Raw genomic sequence first — 23,555 nt, forward strand, 5'->3', positions numbered from 1 at the left:
CTGCTTAACGCTAAACTGTTAGCATCGTTAAGATTCCGAGGAACGGCCCTCGCGTTTAGTGATGTGCTCACTCGATTATCTCTATAACTATCGAGTGGGCTACTGAAAATTTTGAGGTTAGGTTATGTTTCTTTTTGACTTTTTGTTGGTTTGCGCGGTGGGTCTGATTACTGTTAGGAAGGTTGGTTTAGAAAGTGAAGACTTTCATAAGTGAGGAAGCTGCGTTGATTGTAATGATTGATTTAATATTAACGATTTTTTATTGTTGACGTTACAGTATCTTCTAGTAAACACGAAAGGTTTTTGAACAAGGAGAGTTGGGTAGATTTTCACATTTTTAAATAAGACCAGATTTAAATAAGCCGTTTTACTAAAACACATTAATATTTTCATGTCAATATCAGAACCGAAATCGCTTACACAACACTAACTAAAACCTTACATTAACAAACAACCAATAAAATTCATACGGTAACACATTATAATCATTATAAAGACACCCAAAAAACGCCGACAATTATTCCAGTCACGTCCCATCACTAGGCCCTTTAACAAGGAGTGCCCTTGACGTGTGGTCAAACGTTTGTGGCCAAAGCAAAACATTTGCTCCAAGTTTGAGGACCAACCTCTCGACCGGACGAGAGAGCACCTGTGTGGTAGCTTGTGTAAGGGTTACGAGACGTTTACGTGTACTTAAGTAGGTAACATGTTGGGTTTTGGACGGGAATATTGTTTTGAAAGAACATGTTGTGAAAGAAATTGTTTGGAGTTGAATGGTTGACGATTTCTGAACGTTGAAGGGTAGCTAGCGATACGAATATGAAGTAATGTAGATCATTAACTCATAATCAGGGGTAGGAGTTATGTATAATGATAGCGAAGTAATTTTTGACGGTAAAGTGAAATTCATATGTTATGGTAAGTGCAAAATGAACTAATAAAGTTCCAACTACAATTGCAGACCTCAGAAAACATTAAACGCAATCTATTAAAATTAAAAACTTTTACTCAATATTGCATCGAGCCTAACCGTTAGAAAAAAAAATACCTTAGCAATTAACTTATTGAACAGGACAATATATGGCTGCATCACCATTAAACCGAACTCGAAAAAAAAAAAACATTTTCAATAACTTAAAATTCCACTCAGGCGCACTTCTAAAGGCGGGGGTCGTTGTGAATCTGCAATTAACCTGTATTTGCATTCGAACTGACGACCCCAGCTAAGCCGGTGATTCTCACTACTGCTGGGCATACCGTTCCCTGATTAGATACGAAACAAATTGAATGAGGTTCTAGTAATCGATGTTTAGTAAAGGGCTTTAGGGTTTAGCGACAGTGTTCCTAGATATTTAAGCTTCTAACTTTAGACTACTTAAAGTACAAGGAGCAAAATGTAGGTCTAATAAATAGATCTAATGTACCCAAGAACCTGAACCTGAAAAAACTACTTATTTCATGTACAAAATTCTTATTTTACAGAGATTATATGTTATTTTTAAATATATAAAACCTTCTTACCGCCAATAGCGGTGTGCGGCCACAACATGTTTGAAATTCGAATTATTTCGAGATCTGTTGGTATTTTTTTTAAATAAAGAATGTTTTGGATGCGCATTGAATCCGAATAAGGTTTTATTCAGTGCGTTGGAGAAAAAAGGCTTATTTACCAGTGCAGCGACAATACCGGTTGATGCCACCTAGGGTGTGTAAAAAATGTATTATGGCTTCTTAATGAATTTATCGTTTCCTACATATAAAATTAATTCTCGGTTTGTTTTGTAAAAGATAATCGCGAAGAAATTACTGTTATAAAATTAATTATTAACTTTTAAGTAGATGAGTAATTAAGAAGATGATTAATTATTTAATATTACCCAAGCATTTTAATTTCTAATGACCAGTATAATTAATTATTATCTTGGTCGCATGTGAGCAAGCAAATGAGCAAAATTCTCTTAAAACGTCAATAAAATAATCAACAAAAAAGTGTTATAGGTAAACAAACAAGTCATGAGACTGGCTGATGATAACGACCATAATTATAAATCTTAAGTTTTTTTTTACATCAAATAAACTTTTGAACTTCGAACGACCTGTTTGAATAAAACAGCCACATCGTGAGAAACATCAGAAGGTCAAATGTATAAAAATAAATTATAAATAACAAAATGGTTACACGTTACCTGTGTCTACCTCTCATTTACTTAAATGACCATTGAAAAAACCATCTCTACGTAAATTAAACTGTGTTTAAACAAATAAATGTAAATATTTACATTTGAACGCTTACCGTGATGGGCATTAACTAAATAATCATATTGATTTACATTTAAAATGTTGATATGTCACGGGGTTTATCTGTTTAGCTTGTATTTTAAACTGCAACTTACGCTTTACCTATGACTTTCGTTGCGGGAACTAAATTGAATTCCTGCTTGCTAGTGAATTTGGGAAAGTTTTCTCATAATTGTTATGGGAGGTAGCGTATATTTTTATCCGTATTTTAGGAAGCAAGAGCACCATTTCGTTATTTTAGTGAAAATCACATTTTAGAAGAAGGTAGAGCTAGCTAAGCGTAACCTCAAAAAAGTCAATTCATTGATTCCTATTAAACCATAAATAGGCACTTTTGAAATGTTAACAAATAAATAAGTAAATATATAATAATCTATCGGTTTGTCCATCAGTGAAGCTAGGACGTCCCGATCTACTCGAATGAAATACAGATGTGATGATATACACTTTACATTATCCAATTTTTACCATTTAAACCTAAATCAAGACAAACAGTCATCTTCGTATAAACTTTGACTTCTTTCATTAATTTTATTGATGTACGTATACATGTTTACTGCATTCAACTCGTTTGCAGAACAGCTTGACGTTTTGCGTGAAAATGTCAGAGGTTGGCAACCTTCGACCGGCAGTGAATCAACAGGCGTCGAACCCTCGTCTCACGACCCCTGTGACCTTGAACCTGACCTTGGACGTGACCTTGAAATGTTGAAGATTTTGTGTAAATATAAAGTTTTATTAAGAGTTTGAGTAGGTAAAAATTGTAGTTATGTGTATTTTGTTATTGGTGAATTATTAAACTGAGTAGCTAGTCATATTTTATTTGTTGGTGTCTAGTGATTACAATTTATTTATACATTGATTTTCATCTGCACAATTTTATTGAGTATTCAAATCATCAAAACCAAAAAATCTATTTTAGAAGAATGCCAGCTAAAACAATCGACATACACGGTTTACATTAGCAAAACAGACAACAGAAGTCATGCTAATTGCTATACTCGTAGTAACTCCTCAAAACTTAAACCTAACATTGTATTGTAAATATTTGTAACCAATACAGTATTGACAAGTAACATTTATGTTCAACATTGTCTGTGGATGTTCCGTTAAGCGATTACGTGGAAATGTCAGAGGTGCCCAACCTTTGGCCGGAGTGATTCAGCGCTCATCTCACGACCCCTGCCCCTGACATTTCACCTTGACCTCCGAACAATATTTTTACGTTTTCAACAATTTACATACGTAAGTACAGTGGAAGACGTCAGTAGTAAGTTTGTGACAATGTTTTGACGTAGTTTTGTGAACATTTTAGTTTTTTACGTTTTTTCGTGTGCTGTTCATCATCACCAGTTGCGATCGAATTATTATACAATAGGAATATTTTTTTAATTGTACATCATTCTTCAAACTATTTGAAATAGTTTCATCAGAAGATTTTTGAATTTGTAAGAGAGTAAAAATATTATAAATATGACTTATTTTACTACTTTCGTTGCCAACTGTATTTGCATTTGCTATTGTCCAATTTAATTATTTTTATTAAAATGACGAAACATTTTAAGTTATTCTTTTTAAGTATTTGCGGCATTTCGTGCCGTAATGTGCAACTCTTCCTGCACCTTCAGGGATAAAAGGCTTGACGTTGACGAAGACTCGATAATCATTTTCCTTACTCTAGAACTGCTATACGGCATTTACATTCGACCGATTACGCAGTCAATATCAAATGATTAACGAAAAATACACGGTAATAATATCAAATGATTCGCATAACGTCATTTAATAAGAAGGATGCGTCATAGTATCATCTGCAGTTCTTCCAACGACCTTTTGTCCTACACCGACCTCAACCTTGACTGAATGATGTCAAAGATGGTGCAGATTGTATTTTATTCGAATTACCATCATTTTGTTGATAATAGTCATCATTCTTTATGACACCCACGTAATGGATGTCGTAGATTTAATACATTTGTGTGTTTTGTATTATTGTGTTTGATATAACCATGCAGGCATAATATCTCAGTTTTTATTGTTGCTGGAGTGTTAGGCAGCAATGGTTAATTATGTTAGTTGTAACACGTATACAGAGGCCGGCAACGCACTTGTAACGCCTCTTGTGCTTCTGGTGTCTAGGAGCGGCGGCGATTGCTTACCATCAAGTGATCCGTCTGCACGTTTTTTTTTCGTTGCTTCACACTAGGATTTTCTCCTGTATCGTGTGAGCGTTTACAAACATACAATTTCACATACACATGACACCTAGACCCGGAACAACTATTTGTGGATCACACATGGAGTTCCGTGCGGGAATCAAACCCGCGGCACGTTCCATGGCAGCTAGTTGCCTAGCATTTCAACTGAATGTGGTGGAAACCAACCACTACAAGCAATGTTTTACATCAATTTAGTATAAGGCCATGGTTATCATTCGAGCCGTTTTATGCCAAAGCACGACTCTACGATATGGGAAAAAATGCTAACAAGATCCTTTGCAATTGAATATCAACTTTACGAGTAATAAATCAAAACTGTTTTTACTTCACTCCGATTTATATGACGTCAATAAACCTACTAAGTTTCTCAACACATACAGACAGACATACATTAATATAATTTGTATCAATAAAACTTCAAAAATAGCGGTAATGTGACCAATTACTTTATAATAAGGTTTATGTATAATTTTATCGCTTGTTAATTCATTTCTCGTAAAAACTTGTCTTTCATGTATTCATCTTTTATTGCGGGAGGCTTGCAACACCTGAACAGTTATACGCGACAAAACATCTTGTTACCAATAAATTGATTCTATAGATAATTCGTGTTTTATTTTTAATGTCTTTTTAATTTTATTTTATTGAATGTTATTCTGTTTAGTATTATTATTTCGACTTAAAGTATTGTTGACGTAAAATGATGTTATCGTTTAAAGCGTGATGTTATCATTCTGCTTCATACTTTAAACTAAGTCACGGAGTGATAACATCACGCCTTGTAATCACTAAAGGGGTAGGCACGTTAGATGTTAAAAACGAATTTTCAACTAGTTATATTATGAGTCCCTTGTATTGTAGAAGGGGTTGTAAAAGAGATGCCTATTGGTTTACTTATTGCGTGCTTTTACTGAGGATTTTTTTTAAAACCTCACATTACAATATCCTTACTGGGAATCGAACCCGAGACATTTGCAAGTTAGTCACGTACGTCCACTAGACTCACGTGGCAGTCATATTATTTTAAGTATTATTAATTTAATAAAGTTTTAAGTGTGAAACAATATTTGTAAAGGTCATAAGGTTTATGAACTCATCTCAAGCTGAAGAGTGCATTTAAGTTATTGATGTTTAAGTTTAATAATTTAATTAAGACATTCTTCTATTCAATCAATAAAATATGCTATAAAATTTAATTATACAGTAGAGCCTCGATAATCCGTACTCAAGCTAATCCGAACGCCGCTGTAATCCGAACTGCCGCTGTCTCGGAGAAGAAGAGAATTGCACAGAACCCATAACTGATGACGAGATCATAGCCCAACTTACGCAAGAGATTGACGAGACTGGGAATGATGAGTCTTTTGTTGACAATATCTCTGCTTTGAATGTCAAGAAACTTTCTCATTCACAAGCTATATCAGCACTGAATACATGTTTAGATTGGGCTGATGAAAATGACTTGTCCTTACCCGAAAAGATGATGCTGCGTAATTTGAGGGACAAAGCCTTTGTTTGGTCAGTAAATAGAACTCGCCAAACTAAAATTGACGACTTTATTAATAAGTAACTTGTGTAAAATGTGGTTTAAATGTGTATTTTACTAAACCTCAATATCAGAGATATTTATATCAAAATATAACTAAATTTTTTTCTATACTGTATTATTTATTTCTATAGTACATATTATAATCCGAACGCTCCGTGAGTCCGAACAGGGGTAATTTTTTGGTAGTTCGGATTATCGAGGCTCTACTGTATTTTTATTTTGATAGACAGGCAATAACATAGTTTAGTGTACCTCATTGGTCAAGAAGTCACAAGTGACCAACCTGAGAATCGAAAGCAAGCACCTTCACTTTGCAGTCAATCTTGCTGCCAATGAGGTACGGAGACAACATTAAATGTTATACCCCAAACAAGTTTTAACCTGTACTGTACTTGCAAGCATATAGAATCCCACAAAGAACAGAAGTTTCTAAATACCATTCTGTAACGCGCACAATATACGCGCACTCCTACAACGCGTGACTCATTTTCCAAAAAGGCGTTTTACGATTCAATCGCACTTTACAATAGACCCCAGTCCTATTGTTACACTCGTGCGCACTTATCCCAAACTCTGACCGTTTCGCCCGTATTGTCGCGATTTCCTGCCCGTTTTCAAAAAAGAACAATATTCAGGTAAGGTCAGGTACAATTTTTTTGCTAGCAGGTACTTGTTTCTTAGAATTTTGCAAAAAAAAAAATAGGGTAATTTCACCGTCATTTATTTTGTGCTTATGTCAGTGGCGTAAGGTCCAGTTTTGGTATGTTTTTGGATATTTATGGGACGTTTAGAGGGTGCAATGTGGGAATGTTAAGTAAATTATGCGTATGCGCGGCTAGGTGAGCGAACGGGATTTTGAAAAAAATGTGTACAGTTGTCTATAGATTGGATGTCGATAAGGCTATAGTTAACCGAAGAAACCTTCTTAGTGACATCTTAAGTAGTTTTTGATGAAGAAAGAATATAACATCGCTATCATGTTTTTTAATCCTTGAATGAATAAGCAGAGGTACACATGTACAATATAATATTAACTTTTGATCAATTTTTGTTAAGGTTCCTGCCACAGTATCATAAACCGGGCAAAGTACACAAATGACCATGAATCCATGCTACTACTAAGAATGTTTGAAAACCCGAGAATAGAATCCGAGACCCTTGCTTGGCAGTCGCACTTGAAACAACGCTACCGAAGAGACAGTCAAAAGGAAGGAATAAAAATTCTTAAACAAGTAATTCTTATTTTTTTATGTTAAACGGTTTTAATATGTATGGCCATTAAGAATAAAAGTGTGTACCAAAAATTAGATTGTCATTACAATGGGGAGAAACTCCAATTACTAAATTTAACCCCAACAAACAAACAGGTTAAGCCAAATAAAACCGTTTAAATAAAAACAAGACGATTTAATGTTTCTCTACTTTGGTTTGAGGTAGAAAAGTTATTTATGTTGAAGTTGTAGCCGAACTTCATTCTTATTTTCCTATTTAGTTTGGGTTTGTCTTTCTTTTACGTCATAACTGAGTCATTTTATCGAATGATTTTTGTGCTTGAAAACAGTTTCTTCCGTGGAACCGCTGTACAGACTCCGCTGAACAGATATCAAGCGAAAAGCTAATATCTAATATTTTTTTAACATCTTTCAGGTAATTTAAATGCTTTTACGCAGTTCAATAATCAAAAATGCATATCAGTTAAAGAAAGATTTTTTGCAACGAATCCTAAAATCAGTTACAGCGCGGTGGGTCCAAAAGTTCGGACAGGAAACCGAAATCTTGCAAACAATTGACCCTATTGTTTAGCAAAACCCTTGAACTAATCTCCCGGTCCTTTGTACCTGTACCTTTCTTTGTCCCTAATTGGTCTGGTCGAAGGGACCCTTTGTACCTTTCGCAGCACAAGGGTTGACCATAAGGGATTTAGTTTCACATTTACCTGTTTGAAGAAAGTAAGGGATTATTGCTTTGTGCATTTTTTGTGAGGATAAAGAGGAACTATTATTTTATTATGTTCCTAGGTCCATGTTCCTTTTTTCTAGGATATAATCATTTAGTGGTTTATGGTGTATTGTAATACTTTTGATTAATAACTTTTGTGCTGTTTTATATGGTTCCGATTTTATAAAGCGAGAAGATCAAATTTTTACAGGATCGAAAAATCCTTGAAATGTTTTTTTAAATAATGTTACTATTATTATTAATCATGTATGTTTGAGCAGCGCTACTTATTATCACGCTATAATAATTAAAAGATAAAACAAAATGTTTCAATTCTAAAAGTATCTTGTTCCGTCGGCAATTTCGTTTCGTGTTTACAAAAGACATCAACGCGCGTACATGTTAGTGCACCGATTTAGCAACAACATTTTATTGCCAGAAATTAATAATTTCCATTAAAATTAATATTATTTATTTACTTTATAGTTAATACACTAAATCTCTTTTATAGATAGGTATAATACTTTTGTAATTGCTATTAGTGACTAAGTACGGAAGGAATATAATTTTATTATCTACAGGAAAATTAATGCTGTCATAAATTATTGTACCACATATTAATTGAATTAATAAAATTGTAATTATTCTCAGCTAATTGAGAATTAGTTACTAGAAGAATCTTTTAAATGAAAATACTTACGGTCATCCAATTCCTCCTCATAATCAGAAAAGCATTTGTCTTCTTTCAGATTCTGATTATCAGGTTGTTGGTAAAATCTTTCCGATTTTATATACATTTTCAGGTACATAACTAATCACAGTACACACATATATATAGTACGATATATAACATCCGCTGTTATTGTTATAGTCACAGGTATAAACCACTTTGTTTTTCAAATCAAAAGCAGGTACAAACCGATATCACTTATCAACACTAAAGTTGTCCAAAAAAGTTAAAATTATAATTTAAAAACTGCGCACACACATAAACAAAGTATTTAAAAAAGGAATGTCAAAATAATAATCACTGACCAATGACATCACAGGTCACAACCTTACGTCCTTAACTTAAAAAAATAAATGTTTATCACAAAATTGTCTCCACACTATACACACATGTATAAAAAAGAGTCACAAATAATATCACCACCCTATATGTTTAGGGTGGTCGGGAACTAGCGCCGTGTATTTTAAATTGAACCGGTACGCGCAACCGAGCCGACCGAGGTGCGCGCTAACACTGACGACCCGCATCACCCGACGAATCGGACCTTTGACAAAAAAAGCACACAGGTAGGTAGTGGCCGGGGCTTGCAAGCAACAGAGCCTTTACCATAGATTATACACAATATTGGGTAGCCTTTGCTGTATACAGCCAACGTTTGCACCCAAGTTCACGTGGTGTTTTGTTTGCGAAGTTGGCGACGCTTTTAATTGATGGGCGAGTCCATTTTTGTAGTGCATCGAGTTGTGTAAAGAGAATTATTGTTTGTTTTGCTGATTTTTTGCGTTAGTTTTGACGGTTATTGAATCAAATGATATTACTTTTATTTTTTATTCATGTTTTGATTGAATGAATGTCTTTGTAAAACTATTTTTAATAAATAAAATAGCAGAAAATCTACGTAGTTTGTTTAAATAACCTTAAACTACATTAACTCTTGTTTTATGGGTTTATGAATACATATTTTATACACACATTACACTTCTTTGGAACATTAGGAATGTTTGATAAATTATTAAATGTTACCTATAAAATAAATTCTATTACATAATTAACAAATGTTGTACCTACCATCAAATTTTGTCATGTTTTTGTTGAAAACTTAAACAAAATTGAATTAAGTATAAAACTTGTTGACTGGACAATGTTTTCAGTAAATCATTAAATATGACATTTAAACTGATCTTTTTATCTACAGTTCTGTATGAGGAAAATATTACATGACAAAAATGTTCAGCGGGGTTTTTCTGATATTTATCTATTCCTAGACAATCTAACTTTAAAGTTAGATGTTTAGCTGAGGAAATAATGGATAAGATAGTCTAGTTAGTATATATGATATTATGTAGCGTTATTGATGTAGAATATACCTAATGTATTATTGTACAAGTAAAATTACACTATTTTAACTGAGATGAAATGAAAAGTTTAAGAATTTTGCCGGTAAAGCATAACACGTGCTGATAATAAGGCAAGGTTATAAAAATGAAAATCATCTCCACGGGGTATCTCCCATATACATATATCACACTATATTCACACTGAATCTAGTAATATGATTGTCAATTTTAATCGAGATTAAATTAATAATCCTATTATTATAAATTTATATTATTATAAACCCATTATTGTCCGGGCAACACTAAGCGATCGTTTATTATTATTTATTTCATTGTAATAATATATAACATAATAAGGTCGATATTCTATTAAGTTATTCGTTTATAAATTATGCATTGATTCGTAGTTCGAGCTACCGTGTTACCGCTATTATAGATTTATAAGAGATAACATACTGAGCTTACGCCAATGGTATCGATCTGGAATCGAATAAATTAACGAGTTTCTATCGATCAGTCGTTTCGATATCGATTCATGGGACAAAAAATGGAAATTTACATATGTATGCTGTGGCTTCGTGACTTATTAACTATATTAGAATATGTATACAAATCTGAAAGTGAACTTTCTAAAAGGTACAAGTCTTATCAAACATCTGCAATAACAAATAGCATTCAAGACAATACATATGCATATACATATGTACAACTATATAGATTCTTACGTTCAACACGTTCAATTTTCAAAATGCCTAATGCTTTTTTAAATTATGAGATTATTTTGTACAAAATTATGTGCAATAGCATAATTCTCTTAATTCCTATTAAGTTATTTATGAAAACAGACTTTAACCTTTATCGAACACCAAACAATAATGTAAACCAAAATAAAACAATGATTTAATTTTACTCAAAAAACACCTAAATATATTACTTTGATATCCTTCTCGTATTTCCTCCAACGTATCCTAAGTATGTCGAAGGCTCTATATCTCCACCTTATGGAATAATCACAATAGGTTGTCGCGTGGGCGCCGTGACACATTCTACCACTTCTCAAGGAAACAAATTCAAATCGATTTTTACCAAATTCGGACCAATAGTGGCGAATATGCTAACTTTTGATATTATTAAAATGCAATAACAAAATGTGACTAATGATAAATCATATCTTTTAGTTGGAATTTACCATGAATAATTGCTTTTGTGTAAAGTTCAGATTGGTTAGTTTTAAAGGTCGAAGCTAGCTGGTGATTTTAATTTGTTCTTATATTTGGTTTGGTCAAAAACTGATGAATTCTTATATTTCATAGACATATAAATTATACATATATGTAAATAAAATTCTGTTTAAGTCTGAGTAATGTACAAGTGTATTTAAGATTTTTCTTACGCAAAAAATCAATGATCACCTTAAATCATTACCATTCCCCAAAAAAACTACCAAAGTTGGTAATATAACATTTTTATATTATATCTGACCCGGGTACGTCCTGTGACCCGGGTACGTCCTAAAACTGCGACCAGCCACCGAGGAATGGGCAGCAGCATTCTCAAAATGTATCGGTGACCTAACTGCGATCCCCAAGCCGCCTGCCAAGCGTGGGGATTATGGCACCCCCCCCCTTTCACTATGAGCGACAACAAAATTACACGGCCCCCAGTCCCCGGCAGCTCCGCTATTCCTGATCTAGGTAGCGGATCAGGTAACGGCGGAGCAGGGGTGCTAAGAATCCCCGGCAGAGAAAGCGCTACCACCCCCGACGAACTTTGGCCCTGGCAACGCACAACATCCGCACACTGCGGACTGATGAGAAGATTGTCGAGCTGGAGGAAGAATTGAGCAAAATGCGGTGGGACATCTTGGGACTATCTGAAATCCGAAGAGAGGGTCAGGATACGATAATCCTAGATTCCGGCAACTTGCTCTTCTTCCGGGAAGGAGACCGTAAATCCCAGGGTGGTGTCGGATTTCTCGTCCGCAAGTCTCTCGTCAACAACGTGTGTGAGGTCGACAGTGTGTCGAACAGGGTAGCGTACCTTATACTCAGAATATCTAACCGGTATTCGCTGAAGGTCATACAGGTATATGCGCCGACCTCGACACATTGTGACGACGAAGTAGAGGCTCTGTATGAGGAAATTTCAAAAGCCATACACTCCTCCGAAACACACTTCACCGTTGTGATGGGGGATTTCAACGCAAAGGTGGGCACACGGAATAGCGATGAGTTGAGAATAGGGCCATTTGGATATGGGCAGCGAAACCATCGGGGCCAGCGGCTGGTCGACTTTATGGAGAGGGAGAGACTCTATTTGATGAACTCCTTCTTCCAGAAGCGACCGGCCAAGAAGTGGACATGGATAAGCCCTGATGGTTCTACCAAAAATGAGATCGACTTCATCATGGCGACCGAAAGACGTATATTCAGTGATGTCTCTGTGATAGCGAAGGTGAAAACCGGTAGCGATCACCGTATTGTCAGGGGCACACTGAACATCAATGTAAAACTAGAGCGGTCACGCCTGGTGAAGTCCACGCTCCGCCCTGGACGTGCCCAGATCCAAAACCCCGAGCAGTTCCAACTCCAACTGCAAAATCGCTTCCAGTGTCTAGCCGATTGTGGAAACGTGGACGAGATAAATAATGGGTTGGTGGAAACTGTCCGAGCAGTGGGGTCAGACTTCTTCAAGACCCCCCGCCGAAACAGGCCCCAAAAGCTCTCCGACGGAACCTTAAAACTTCTTAAGGATCGTAGCGAGATGAGGCTGCAGTCTTCAGACGATATGTCTGAATACGGCAAGCTCAATAGACGAATCTCGAAATACATGCGACGTGACCTGCGGGCCTATAACGCCGCAAGAGTCAGAGACTTAATTGAGCGAAACAAGGGCTCAAAAGTCTTCGCAAAGAATTCGTCTGTTGGGCAAAGCCAAATGACGAGGCTGAAGACCGAGGATGGCAGCGTCATCTCGTCGAAGTCCGAGATCCTCGGAGAGCTCGAGAGGTTTTACGGACAGTTATACACCTCAACACGGCAACCCATCGTCGGTACAGCTCGGGACCCAAGAGCTAAACTGACGCGGCACTACACTGAGGATATCCCAGACATCAGCCTGTACGAGATTAGGATGGCTCTCAAACAGCTTAAAAACAACAAGGCGCCGGGCGATGACGGAATCACGTCGGAACTTCTGCGAGCGGGTGGAAAACCGATACTTTTAGTCCTCCAGAAGCTATTCAATTCCGTCATACTCGAGGGAACCACGCCGGCAGCATGGCAACGGAGTGTGGTGGTTCTGTTCTTTAAAAAAGGCGACAACTGTCTGCTAAAGAACTACAGACCTATCTCACTTCTGAGCCATGTGTATAAGCTGTTTTCGAGGGTCATTACGAACCGTCTCGAACGCAGGCTTGATGACTTCCAGCCTCCCGAACAAGCCGGATTCCGAAAAGGTTTCAGTACCATAGACCACATTCATACGCTGCGGCAGGTTATACAGAAGACCGAGGAGTATAACTTGCCACTATGCTTGGCGTTTGTGGACTATGAGAAAGCCTTCGATTCAATCGAAACCTGGGCGGTGCTGCAGTCTCTCCAGCGGTGCCACATCGACTATAGATACATCGAGGTTTTGAAGTGTTTGTATAACAACGCCACCATGCGCATCCGACTCCAGGAAGAGACTACGAGGCCAATCCAGTTGCGGAAGGGCGTGAGACAGGGAGACGTTATATCTCCGAAACTGTTCACGAACGCAATGTAGGAAGTTTTTAAGCTCTTGGACTGGAGCGGACGCGGCATCAACATTAATGGCGAATACATCACTCATCTCCGTTTCGCCGATGACATAGTCGTAATGGCAGAGTCGCTGGAAGAGCTGAGCACCATGCTCAGCGACCTCAATACCGTTTCCCAACAGGTGGGCCTTAAAATGAACATGGACAAGACGAAAATCATGTCAAATGTCCATGTTGCACCTATACCGGTTGTCGTTGGGAACGATACACTCGAAGTTGTAGACCACTACACATACCTGGGTCAGATCATCCAGCTAGGTAGGTCCAACTTCGAGAAAGAGGTCGCCCGAAGAATCCAACTCGGATGGGCAGCATTTGGGAAGTTGCATGAAGTCTTCTCGTCAAAAATCCCGCAGTGTCTGAAGACCAGGATGTACAACCAGTGTGTGTTGCCAGTGATGACGTACGGTGCCGAGACATGGTCCCTAACTGCTGGCCTTTTAGAAAGGCTCAGAGTCGCCCAGCGCGCGATGGAGAGAGCTATGCTCGGAGTATCTTTGCGCGACAAAATCCGAAATATGGAAATTCGCCAAAGAACAAGAGTTACAGACATAGCTCTCAAAATATGCAGGCTGAAGTGGCAATGGGCAGGCCACGTCGCTCGGAGGACTGATGGCCGCTGGGCCAGGAAGGTGACTGAGTGGCGACCGCGGACCGGAAGACGCAGCGTGGGCAGACCTTCCACTAGGTGGACCGACGACATCGTCAGAGTGGCGGGGAGCTAGTGGATACAGGTGGCGGCTTGTTGTTCTACGCGGAGGACTAAGGGGGAGGCTTTTGTTCAGCAGTGGACGTCTCTCGGCTGATGATGATGATGATGATGATATTATATAGGTATATATGTACTTGTAATAAATAATCATACATCCTACATACATCTTCTATAACTAACGTAAAACTTTAGCTTGACCATTTATATGAAAATCAATTATCCCACCCAAAACATAAATGTGAAAGGCTGCCAAGTTCGATAATATTGGAATGCTTCGCCTATAAAAGAAGTGAGATCTAAATAAGTACCAAGTTCCATACACAGACCTCAGTTAAAAATGATATAACTTGGCAAGTTTTAATAGAAAATTATACTTGTACATAGAAAGTAAAACAAACTTGGCAAGTTTTCACACACTTTGTTATAAACCTACTAAACGCAATGAGTCAAGTATATAATTTTCTATTAAAACTTGCCAAGTTATATCATTTTTAACTGAGGTCTGTGTATGGAACTTGGTACTTATTTAGATCTCACTTCTTTTATAGGCGAAGCATTCCAATATTATCGAACTTGGCAGCCTTTCACATTTATGTTTTGGGTGGGATTTCATTTATTTTTGTAAGGTTTATTTTCTTTTTTTTTATTTTACTTTACTTTGACTAAATACAAACCTTCGTAACGAATTTTAGGTCGGTACGACCATTGGAAGATATAGATATTTTTTTTGTTTTAGTTCCTTAGGGGTATGAATTTACACCTTCATTATTTTTAAAACCGACTCACACTTGGCCATTTTCAGATTTTTTCCTTTACCTTGACCTAAAGACCTACCTCCATGCCAAATTTCAAGTCAATACGACCATTGGAAGTGGTCTAGGTTTTTGATGAGTGAGTGAGTCAGTCAGTCAGTGAGTGTATAGTAAAAATAGCGATTTTCTGACGTCAATATCTCAAGACCTACAATAGGTACATTAATGAAATTTTGTATTTTAGATAAGTAAGTAGATCTCGACAGATACTAGAAATTTCATATGCGTAGATAAAATAGATTTTGAGTTATAGGTGGGTCGAACTTGGCCCGAAATGGTTCGTGTAATATAACCCACGGCCGGTGTGTCGGTTTTTTTGCTCGAACTTGGCGGACACACTGCCGTGTGTCTAGATAATATATTCGACCAGAGATGGTAAGACCACATTTTCCAACACTTAACACGACAATAGGCTAACGACGTGCTTGGCTGGCGACCGAGGGGTCGCGGGTTCAAAACTGCAGCCCTAGAACTAGTATGGCGAAACTACATACTTCGGGGATAGGCTTGTTTATATTATAATTGCATATTTTATGATAATTGTAATTACTTCTGTAATGTTTCTTTATAATGTAGATGGCGCTGCTATCTACGAATCTATTTTCTTTTATACACATAGTATCTTTTCAGGCTATTAATAATCTCTTGTAGTATCTAATTTAACTGAAAACCTAGTTCTTTTATGAAAACATCACAATCAAAATAATATTACTTAGTTTTTTGAATATTGTAATCGATGCAGTCATCGACCCATTGATATCAATACGCCTACGTCTTATATTGTTATTCTTTTAAAACATTTTAAGTGTTACCAAACAAAATTATGGTACTATTAAAGTTACTCTAAATTCTTTGGTTTTTCAAATAAATAAACCGCATAATTGCGTGAATTCCAACCTAATTGACTCGTCCACCTTCTGAGAGATCGTCAGGTTATTTATGACCTGTCAAAAATGCGGAGCGGCCCCTAAATCAGGGATTACGATCCGCTTTTAGAATTCAATGCAGTAGGTGTTCAATGTAGTAGGTAAATATTATAGGTGTAGTGTCGTTTTGTTTTAAAAGCATTTGAATTTAGGTGTAATATCTGTCTATAATGCGCGCGGTACTAGTGGACCGCTCCTTAGGTGGCTAACAGGGGTGAGGAGGGGGTTTGCCTACTGCTTGCAACGCGTATGAGTTTACACAGTGCTGATTGATGACCAACCCCGAGATATCGTGAACAATAATTGTTCAATTATTGAAACAAAAGACAAGTGAACTTTTAAAAGTTTAACGCGTGCTGTCAACTACTCGTAGTTTATTTTTATTTTATTTATTATAAGGGTCTCCAACAAGGAATACACATTGAAAACACGAATAACAATACAATCAATATTAAAACTATGTGCTTCCTCAATTATAGGAGGCCACATCATGCAAAAAAATATATATAAAAACATACACAATATCGAAAACTAAAAAAATACAACACAGAAAAGTACTTTCATAGAACAAAATAATGTGAAATATGGCACATCAAAAAAAAAACATAATCGGACAAATGCAATCACAGTCAAAATAATATCAGAAAAATAATTATTAACTTAAACAAATAACAATGTCTGAAATCAAATCAAATTAAATTAAATTGCATTAAATTAAATTAAATTAAATCACATAAAATTATACAATAATAATAATGATCCAAAAAAATTTCCAAATGAATAACCAAACAATCAAACACATATATATAAACACATAGTTCCGCAAGCATTATAATAAGTGTATGATTAAAAAAATGTTCTATTGTAATGTAATAATTATATTGAGAGGTGATATATAAGATATTCCTATATATTATAATTTTTACAACATTATAAATATTAGAGACTTAAAACTTTCTATAAGCATAAACAAACAAACAAACACTTCAGTTTTATAACAGGTGTGGATTCTCTTCACAAAGTCACTGGTTTTATGGCCCACACGTTAACGAGCCACATAGACGCAAGTGGTCGGTATTAGGTCATTTATGTCAAATTTGGCGGAGGCGTCGCGTCGCAATGTAGAAAGTGTTTTACATAGATGATGACCAACACTATCAATGTTTACGATGTAGTGAGAAAATTTTAATAGTATTATGTGAATTTTCTCCAACGTTAGAGTTCTAGTTTATACTAAGTTTTATATACGGAATAAACAAGCAAGAACAAGAAATTGAATAATGTTTGTTTAGCATTTTGGAAATAAAAAAGGAAATTACTTTAGAAATGCGTACTTTGCGAGAAAAACGTAAACGCATTTTAAATGAGTTAAATATTTCTTTCTTATTTTAGTTGTTCCAAGACAAACCCATAGATATAGTAAAGACGGTAATGCTTAGTATTTGCAGTTAAAGTTCGATGTAGGAAATTCTTCACTTTCAACATTCTCTATAGTAGGTTTACGTATCCGCCTATATTATGTGGAATTTAAAGCATTTACAATAACAACTAGAAAGTTTATATAAAATCCATCATAGCCTAGAATTTCGACCCGTAGCTGCGGAATGCCTAGCAAGTAACCGTGGCTCCGGCTCGAAAAAAAAGGAGTAGGAACGGGGTGGTTTTTAGTCAATAAAATGCAAGGGTGAGGCGAAAGATTGATTTTCCCCCCTCAAAAAAGAAAACTAATGTTTACAAAATTATTGTAAATTCAAGTTAAGACATCAAGTAAAAATAAATGTATGTTGAAAAAATCTAATAAGTTATTTCAATTTTAAGTATATTTCAAATCAGCTTTTATCTCCGATATCATCAGATTAACTCAGCGAAAATAAGATTGAAATATTATTGCAAATTTAAAATATTCAAAAATAAGATTAACTGCATTGCTTTAGAATAAATATGGTCATAAATCTAAAATACTAAAAATAATCAGACATTTAAAATTGTTTAAGGATTTCATTTCAAATAGATAAAAATGCAAATCTCAGTGAGCCAGTTATATAAGTATTTCTTTTTACAGAAGATTTTAAGATTTCGAAAATTTTATTTAAAACTTGTCACGCATTCTAAGCTTTTTCTTGCTAATCGGTTGATCAATGACAAACGGTATCAATCGAAGATGCTTCAAGAAAGTGTAGTGAAGATTTAGAAGACTTTTCTTGGACGTCGACAAAAGTCGACGTCCAAGAAAATATTTATGTTCAATCTTGATAATAGTTCGCAGGAAATCATTCACAAGTACTCATAAGCATGCACAGTTTTGATCTTGAATCAACACAACACCCAGGCGTGGACTTTGCATAAAACGTCGCTGATTACATTAATCTTAGCCCGCAAATCATTTCTCCATAAACTTTACACAGCAACTAATACACAGGCTATAGCCACAATTGTCTAAAGTGTAAAATACTTCAAGATTATCATCGTCAAAGCAATCATTTATTTACTTTACGCCAGGACTGTCAAGCAATCTATTTATTCCTTCTAATGCCTATAACTTTGTTGTTATCAATTTAAAGACAAATATTATAAAGCGTAAAATAGGTATTTTGTTCAAAAGATTATCGGTTGACTATTTTATGGGTACCAACTAAGAGCTTTGTTTGAGTTTAATTTGACTAACTGAAACTATTCAGATTGATGTTTTCTTTCAACTCTCAATTTTATTTCTCTTCACTCCTTCCTATTCCTATTACTAAATCTAAAGCATAAGACAAAATTTCGGAAATACCTAACGTAATTTTTGCTAGGAATGTAATTCTCCACACAATCTTAGTTACCTAACGCCTTACAGTTGACAAACAAGTGAGAATGTATTATGTGCGTTAAGTCAATGCTTTGCAACAGTTATCGCAGATTTAGACAGAAATATTATTGAGCATTGTGAATATTTAGCTTGTGTAAATCTACGTCGTGTGTCGTATGATTTATTCGGTATGAAAATTATGTTTTTTTATCGGTATCATCAGGAGATTTTATTTATTGTTGCATTTCATCCGTTTCATGAAGTATGATAGAGTAAGGTTATTTATACATCTGTTCGGTGGAATTTTAGTGTCTTCTCATTTTGTGATTGATTAGGTTGTAAGTCTAAATGATACTTCTGCTGTTTTTGTGCTTTTACCGTTTACAGACATGCCTTCTATGACCTGAAGCGATGAGAACACGAAGCAAGCGACATAAACAGCGCATTTCAAATCATGATGATTTAGTAATTGTAACATATCACTAGAAATTAGTTTAATCACAACACACAACAAAACCAGCCAGTGAAATGTGCACATAGCCTTTCACAGAACAGTGTGATGTTGTATTATGAAAAGCAATCACCATTTATCGATTCATACGTCAGTATACATTACGCGGCACCAAATACAGCAGCCACTAGAAGGTCTCTATCGATATGGCCTGCACCAAATGGCAGCACACTCATTGTTCATCGACTTGCGCCTACATTTCTATATCCCAAACCCAATAGAATTGTTCCTTTACTCAATTCTAGTTTAGTTTACAACCAATATGGAAGAACTGGGTGATATAAGTTATATATTAATGGCGGGATAATAAAGGATTGTTGCTGAAAAGGATTTTGTATGGACTTCATTTGTGTGGAGCTTTGTATGGATTTTGTTTGGTTTTTGGATTTGTTTATGGGTGTGGAAGAGAGAATCAAAACTGAAGCAATTTGTGCTTGTGTTCTGGTGTATGTGACTATTATAGGGGGAGTAAATTTGGCGGAAGAACACTATAATGAATAGAATAGTATTTGATGACGTTATACGTTTGATCAGAACCAAAATGAACGCACTATTCAAATTTAATTATTTCAACCAGGCGATTAGACTGACTAAACTGGAATTTGCGTTTCTATCAGGATATAAATGAATAAGTGAACTATAAATGTCATAAAAACCTACTACAGATAATAATAATTACACCGGCCAATACTTATCTCGCAATAAATAAAATGTATCACCACCCAACAGCTTTTAAACTCGAAACTATAAAGAATAAGGTCACCATAATTTCCGGGTGCAGTGGTACCCGTGCATGTCGTATTGTAAAGCTGCGCGGGCGCCGATTAGCATTGAGAAGGTCGCAGGGTGCGTAGGCTAGGCGCGCCGAGGAATGCCGAGCGCGCTTCGTGGCATTTCGGCTGACTGGTTATATGTGATTTAGCCCGTTATCCTGTTTACACCCCGCGCCGATTGTCATTTGTTTAGTTATGAGAAAGTAATCACTTCGGTGTAGTGCTTATGAAGTTCTACGCCCACAAATAAATATAAATACGCCTACACTTAGCACAGGAATGCCTGTATGTTCTACGTGTATGGGCATTGGGCACTACGCTTTTATCTAGACCTGAACTATTTTGCTTGTTTAACGGTGTCCTTTCATCTCTTGTAATGTTGTTGATTGCAGCAGAAAATTACCTGAAACAATACAATTACAGTAATTAGTAATTTGTTACAATAACATTTTAAAACCCAAAAAAAGTAATCAAGTAAAAGTAACTAGCTATGTTTTTTTCAAACCATCATTGTTAAACCACCATGGAAACACCTCACGTGCAGAAGAGTCATAATATTGGGGAACATCTGGACCTTTTGTGGTTCCTACGCCGACATTGTTTAGTAAGAAATCGAAGACTTTTGTACCTGCCAGTCGCAACCTAACAGAACTGCCAGTTCGTGTGTCGACGCCCTTATTGAAAACAAACAATACAGTCTGCATAGCTAAAGAACAGAATAAAATTACCTTTTTTACGATAGTAATATGTTCTCTTTTTATTTGTTTTAATTGACTATGTTATAAAATGGAAATAAATCAAACATTGAGAGGCCGCTTCATACCTATTTACTTTCGCAACGAAGAGGTCAACGTTTCGTCTATTTTTTGTACTACACTACTTGACAAATATCGAAGTGAAAGTATATTAGACAGGTCGGCTGTGAGGCTGTAAGGATTATGTTAATGTGAACGTTGATAATCTGCTGATGGCCGTCCATTAGCCGTTTGATAAGTAAAGGTCACATTTGAAACGGTGGCCGGCAATGGATTGGTTCGGTTTTATTGTGTCGAAGTTTATTTTCCTGGTCGCTTGGCGGTGTTTAGGTTTGGATTACTGTAGTTCTGCTTTTTGCATTATTTAGGTACGTTTTATCTTTTTAAGCTCTTATATTTAAGTTCTAACTCGTATTTTAATAATCTATAAAGGTTTGTTCTTTGTTTGTAATTGCAGTTTTATGAAAAATATGATAAAACAGAACAAGCTAGTTCAAATTAAGCGTTCTAGCATTTGTCGAAAGTCGCGCCACCTAGGCAACGCAAAAATCCAGAATAAAGCTTAATTCACAAACTGATGAATAGGTATTCAAATGAACAGGTCAAAACAACTTGCCACAGATAACGAACAAAATTTATTACACAGCAGTGCCTTCGTTTTCGATTTCTATTCGTTAAATTTCAACCTCGTTTATTGCAAGTACTGGACAGTTGGACACATGCAAATCTGTCCACTGTCCAGTTCCAAAGGTTAATGAGATGCAGTGCGCGTCGGTTCACTTCTTAGAAAAATGTGAGTCGACGTCTGACTGCCAATTGGTTTTCTATTGTTACTCTAAAAGGAGGGATTAAGGTTTGATGTTTTTTTTTTCGTTTGTGGGTACATGACATTATAGCGGGTTCTATTACTTAATATTTAATCTGGTAGGAGTTACGACAGCAAATGGAAATATTAAATTATTATTTTGAGTTCGAATTATTTATCCTGATCAGTTAATTATTATTTGTCTGTTTCAGGGCTTTCAAAATAAATTAGAATATTTTTCGTAATAGGAATTTGAGAAGACGGTTTGAGAACAATGTGTATGTTTTTGTAAAACGTGATAAACAATACCCCACAAATAAGCGTTAACACCAATTTTTAATGGTAATGATGACTCATGAGACGGAAAGCATAAGGATTTGTAAATTAAAACCCACCTTTCATCGAACCCACGACCTGTGAATAAAATAATCCGAGTCACAAGTCAGGACATCCCACCCACAGTCCCACACAATATATTTCAATAAATTCACAATATGGATTATTGCCCATAAAAGCATTCGACCGATTCAAAACACTTCTCCAATCAATTATCTACCGTTACACTACGTTTATTGAACATAATATTCTATTACAGAATTCTAGAACCTTCTGATATTAAATTAAGCGCAAGATTACTTTCACGGGAGTATTAATTATCTAAAATCCTGGTCTTAGCAGGATTTGAACTTTATTTTAACCGTTAGTTAACAATAGGATGGAGTGTAGCGAATTGGTGTAGATTAATGGCCGCGGTCAGAGCGGTTGCTTTGGTGGTTAATAAGCCATGGTCATCTTTCCTGGCTCGGTGGTACGGTAGCTGAACGGTCCATTGCATACCGTGGGACTGTTTGGTCCTTACTGTCGCTAACGTATATGAACTTTGTTACACACCCGAATCCTGGAAATCGATAGTAGTTGAAACATCTGGATCGATCTAAAGTTTTGAGAGAAAGCAAACATTTTGCATAGAGACGGTTTTGTTAAAGAGATAGAAGAATGAGGATTTATTAATCTCCTTTAGGATATTTAATATTAGTACATATAATTATATCAACGTAAAACGTAATGATAAAGTAGCAGTATTCTATTTAATGTGGATTTATAATCGGAGCACTTCTATTTCTTAGTAAATACACATTTCTATGCAATCTCAGCTTTCTTAAAAGACTTGTACGTAAACAAACTGAAATGGTGATGGATCTCAATAAACGTTAACAGGGTTATTATTTATATTACACATGTTTCCGTTTATAAAACGTTAATAGCAGTAATTACACCGATTTTGACTAACTACTTCATGTAGAAAAGGGATCATATTAAAGAAAACCTAACATCTTTGCTACCAACTATATTCTATTCAATCAAAGTATTATGGTCTTCTGCAAACGGAGGTAATCAGTGTAAAATGAGCTTTCAAGCTATTACGATTTAAAATTCAATTTCCTTTGGTTATCTAAGGTACAAAAAGGTTTTTATGTGAACGGTAAACATAATAATTTGTGATTTCCATATCAATAACACGTTGTAAATCTGTATTGTGGTGTATGGTAATGTATCGTTAATGCTAGAGCCTGGTATGAAATGTAACGATAGATTGCCC

The 23,555-nt window shown here is 35.8% G+C and overlaps 1 protein-coding gene across 6 annotated transcripts in view; it reads right to left on the minus strand.

The window, feature by feature from the left end:
- Nucleotides 1-23,555, minus strand: part of LOC118269123 (uncharacterized) — a 258,041-nt gene that overhangs the window by 54,286 nt on the left and 180,200 nt on the right. Inside the window, exon 1 of one of the 6 annotated variants that reach the window (XM_035584049.2) lies at nt 8,705-9,260. The exons of the other annotated variants lie outside the window; for them this stretch is intronic. Coding sequence (XP_035439942.1) covers nt 8,705-8,813 — 109 coding nt within the window. The 5' untranslated portion in view covers nt 8,814-9,260. Of the gene's footprint in view, nt 1-8,704; nt 9,261-23,555 lie in introns of those variants that run through there. 6 annotated transcript variants of the gene reach the window in all.

Source organism: Spodoptera frugiperda, chromosome 2 (assembly GCF_023101765.2).
Source record: "Spodoptera frugiperda isolate SF20-4 chromosome 2, AGI-APGP_CSIRO_Sfru_2.0, whole genome shotgun sequence".
Lineage (NCBI taxonomy): Eukaryota > Metazoa > Arthropoda > Insecta > Lepidoptera > Noctuidae > Spodoptera > Spodoptera frugiperda.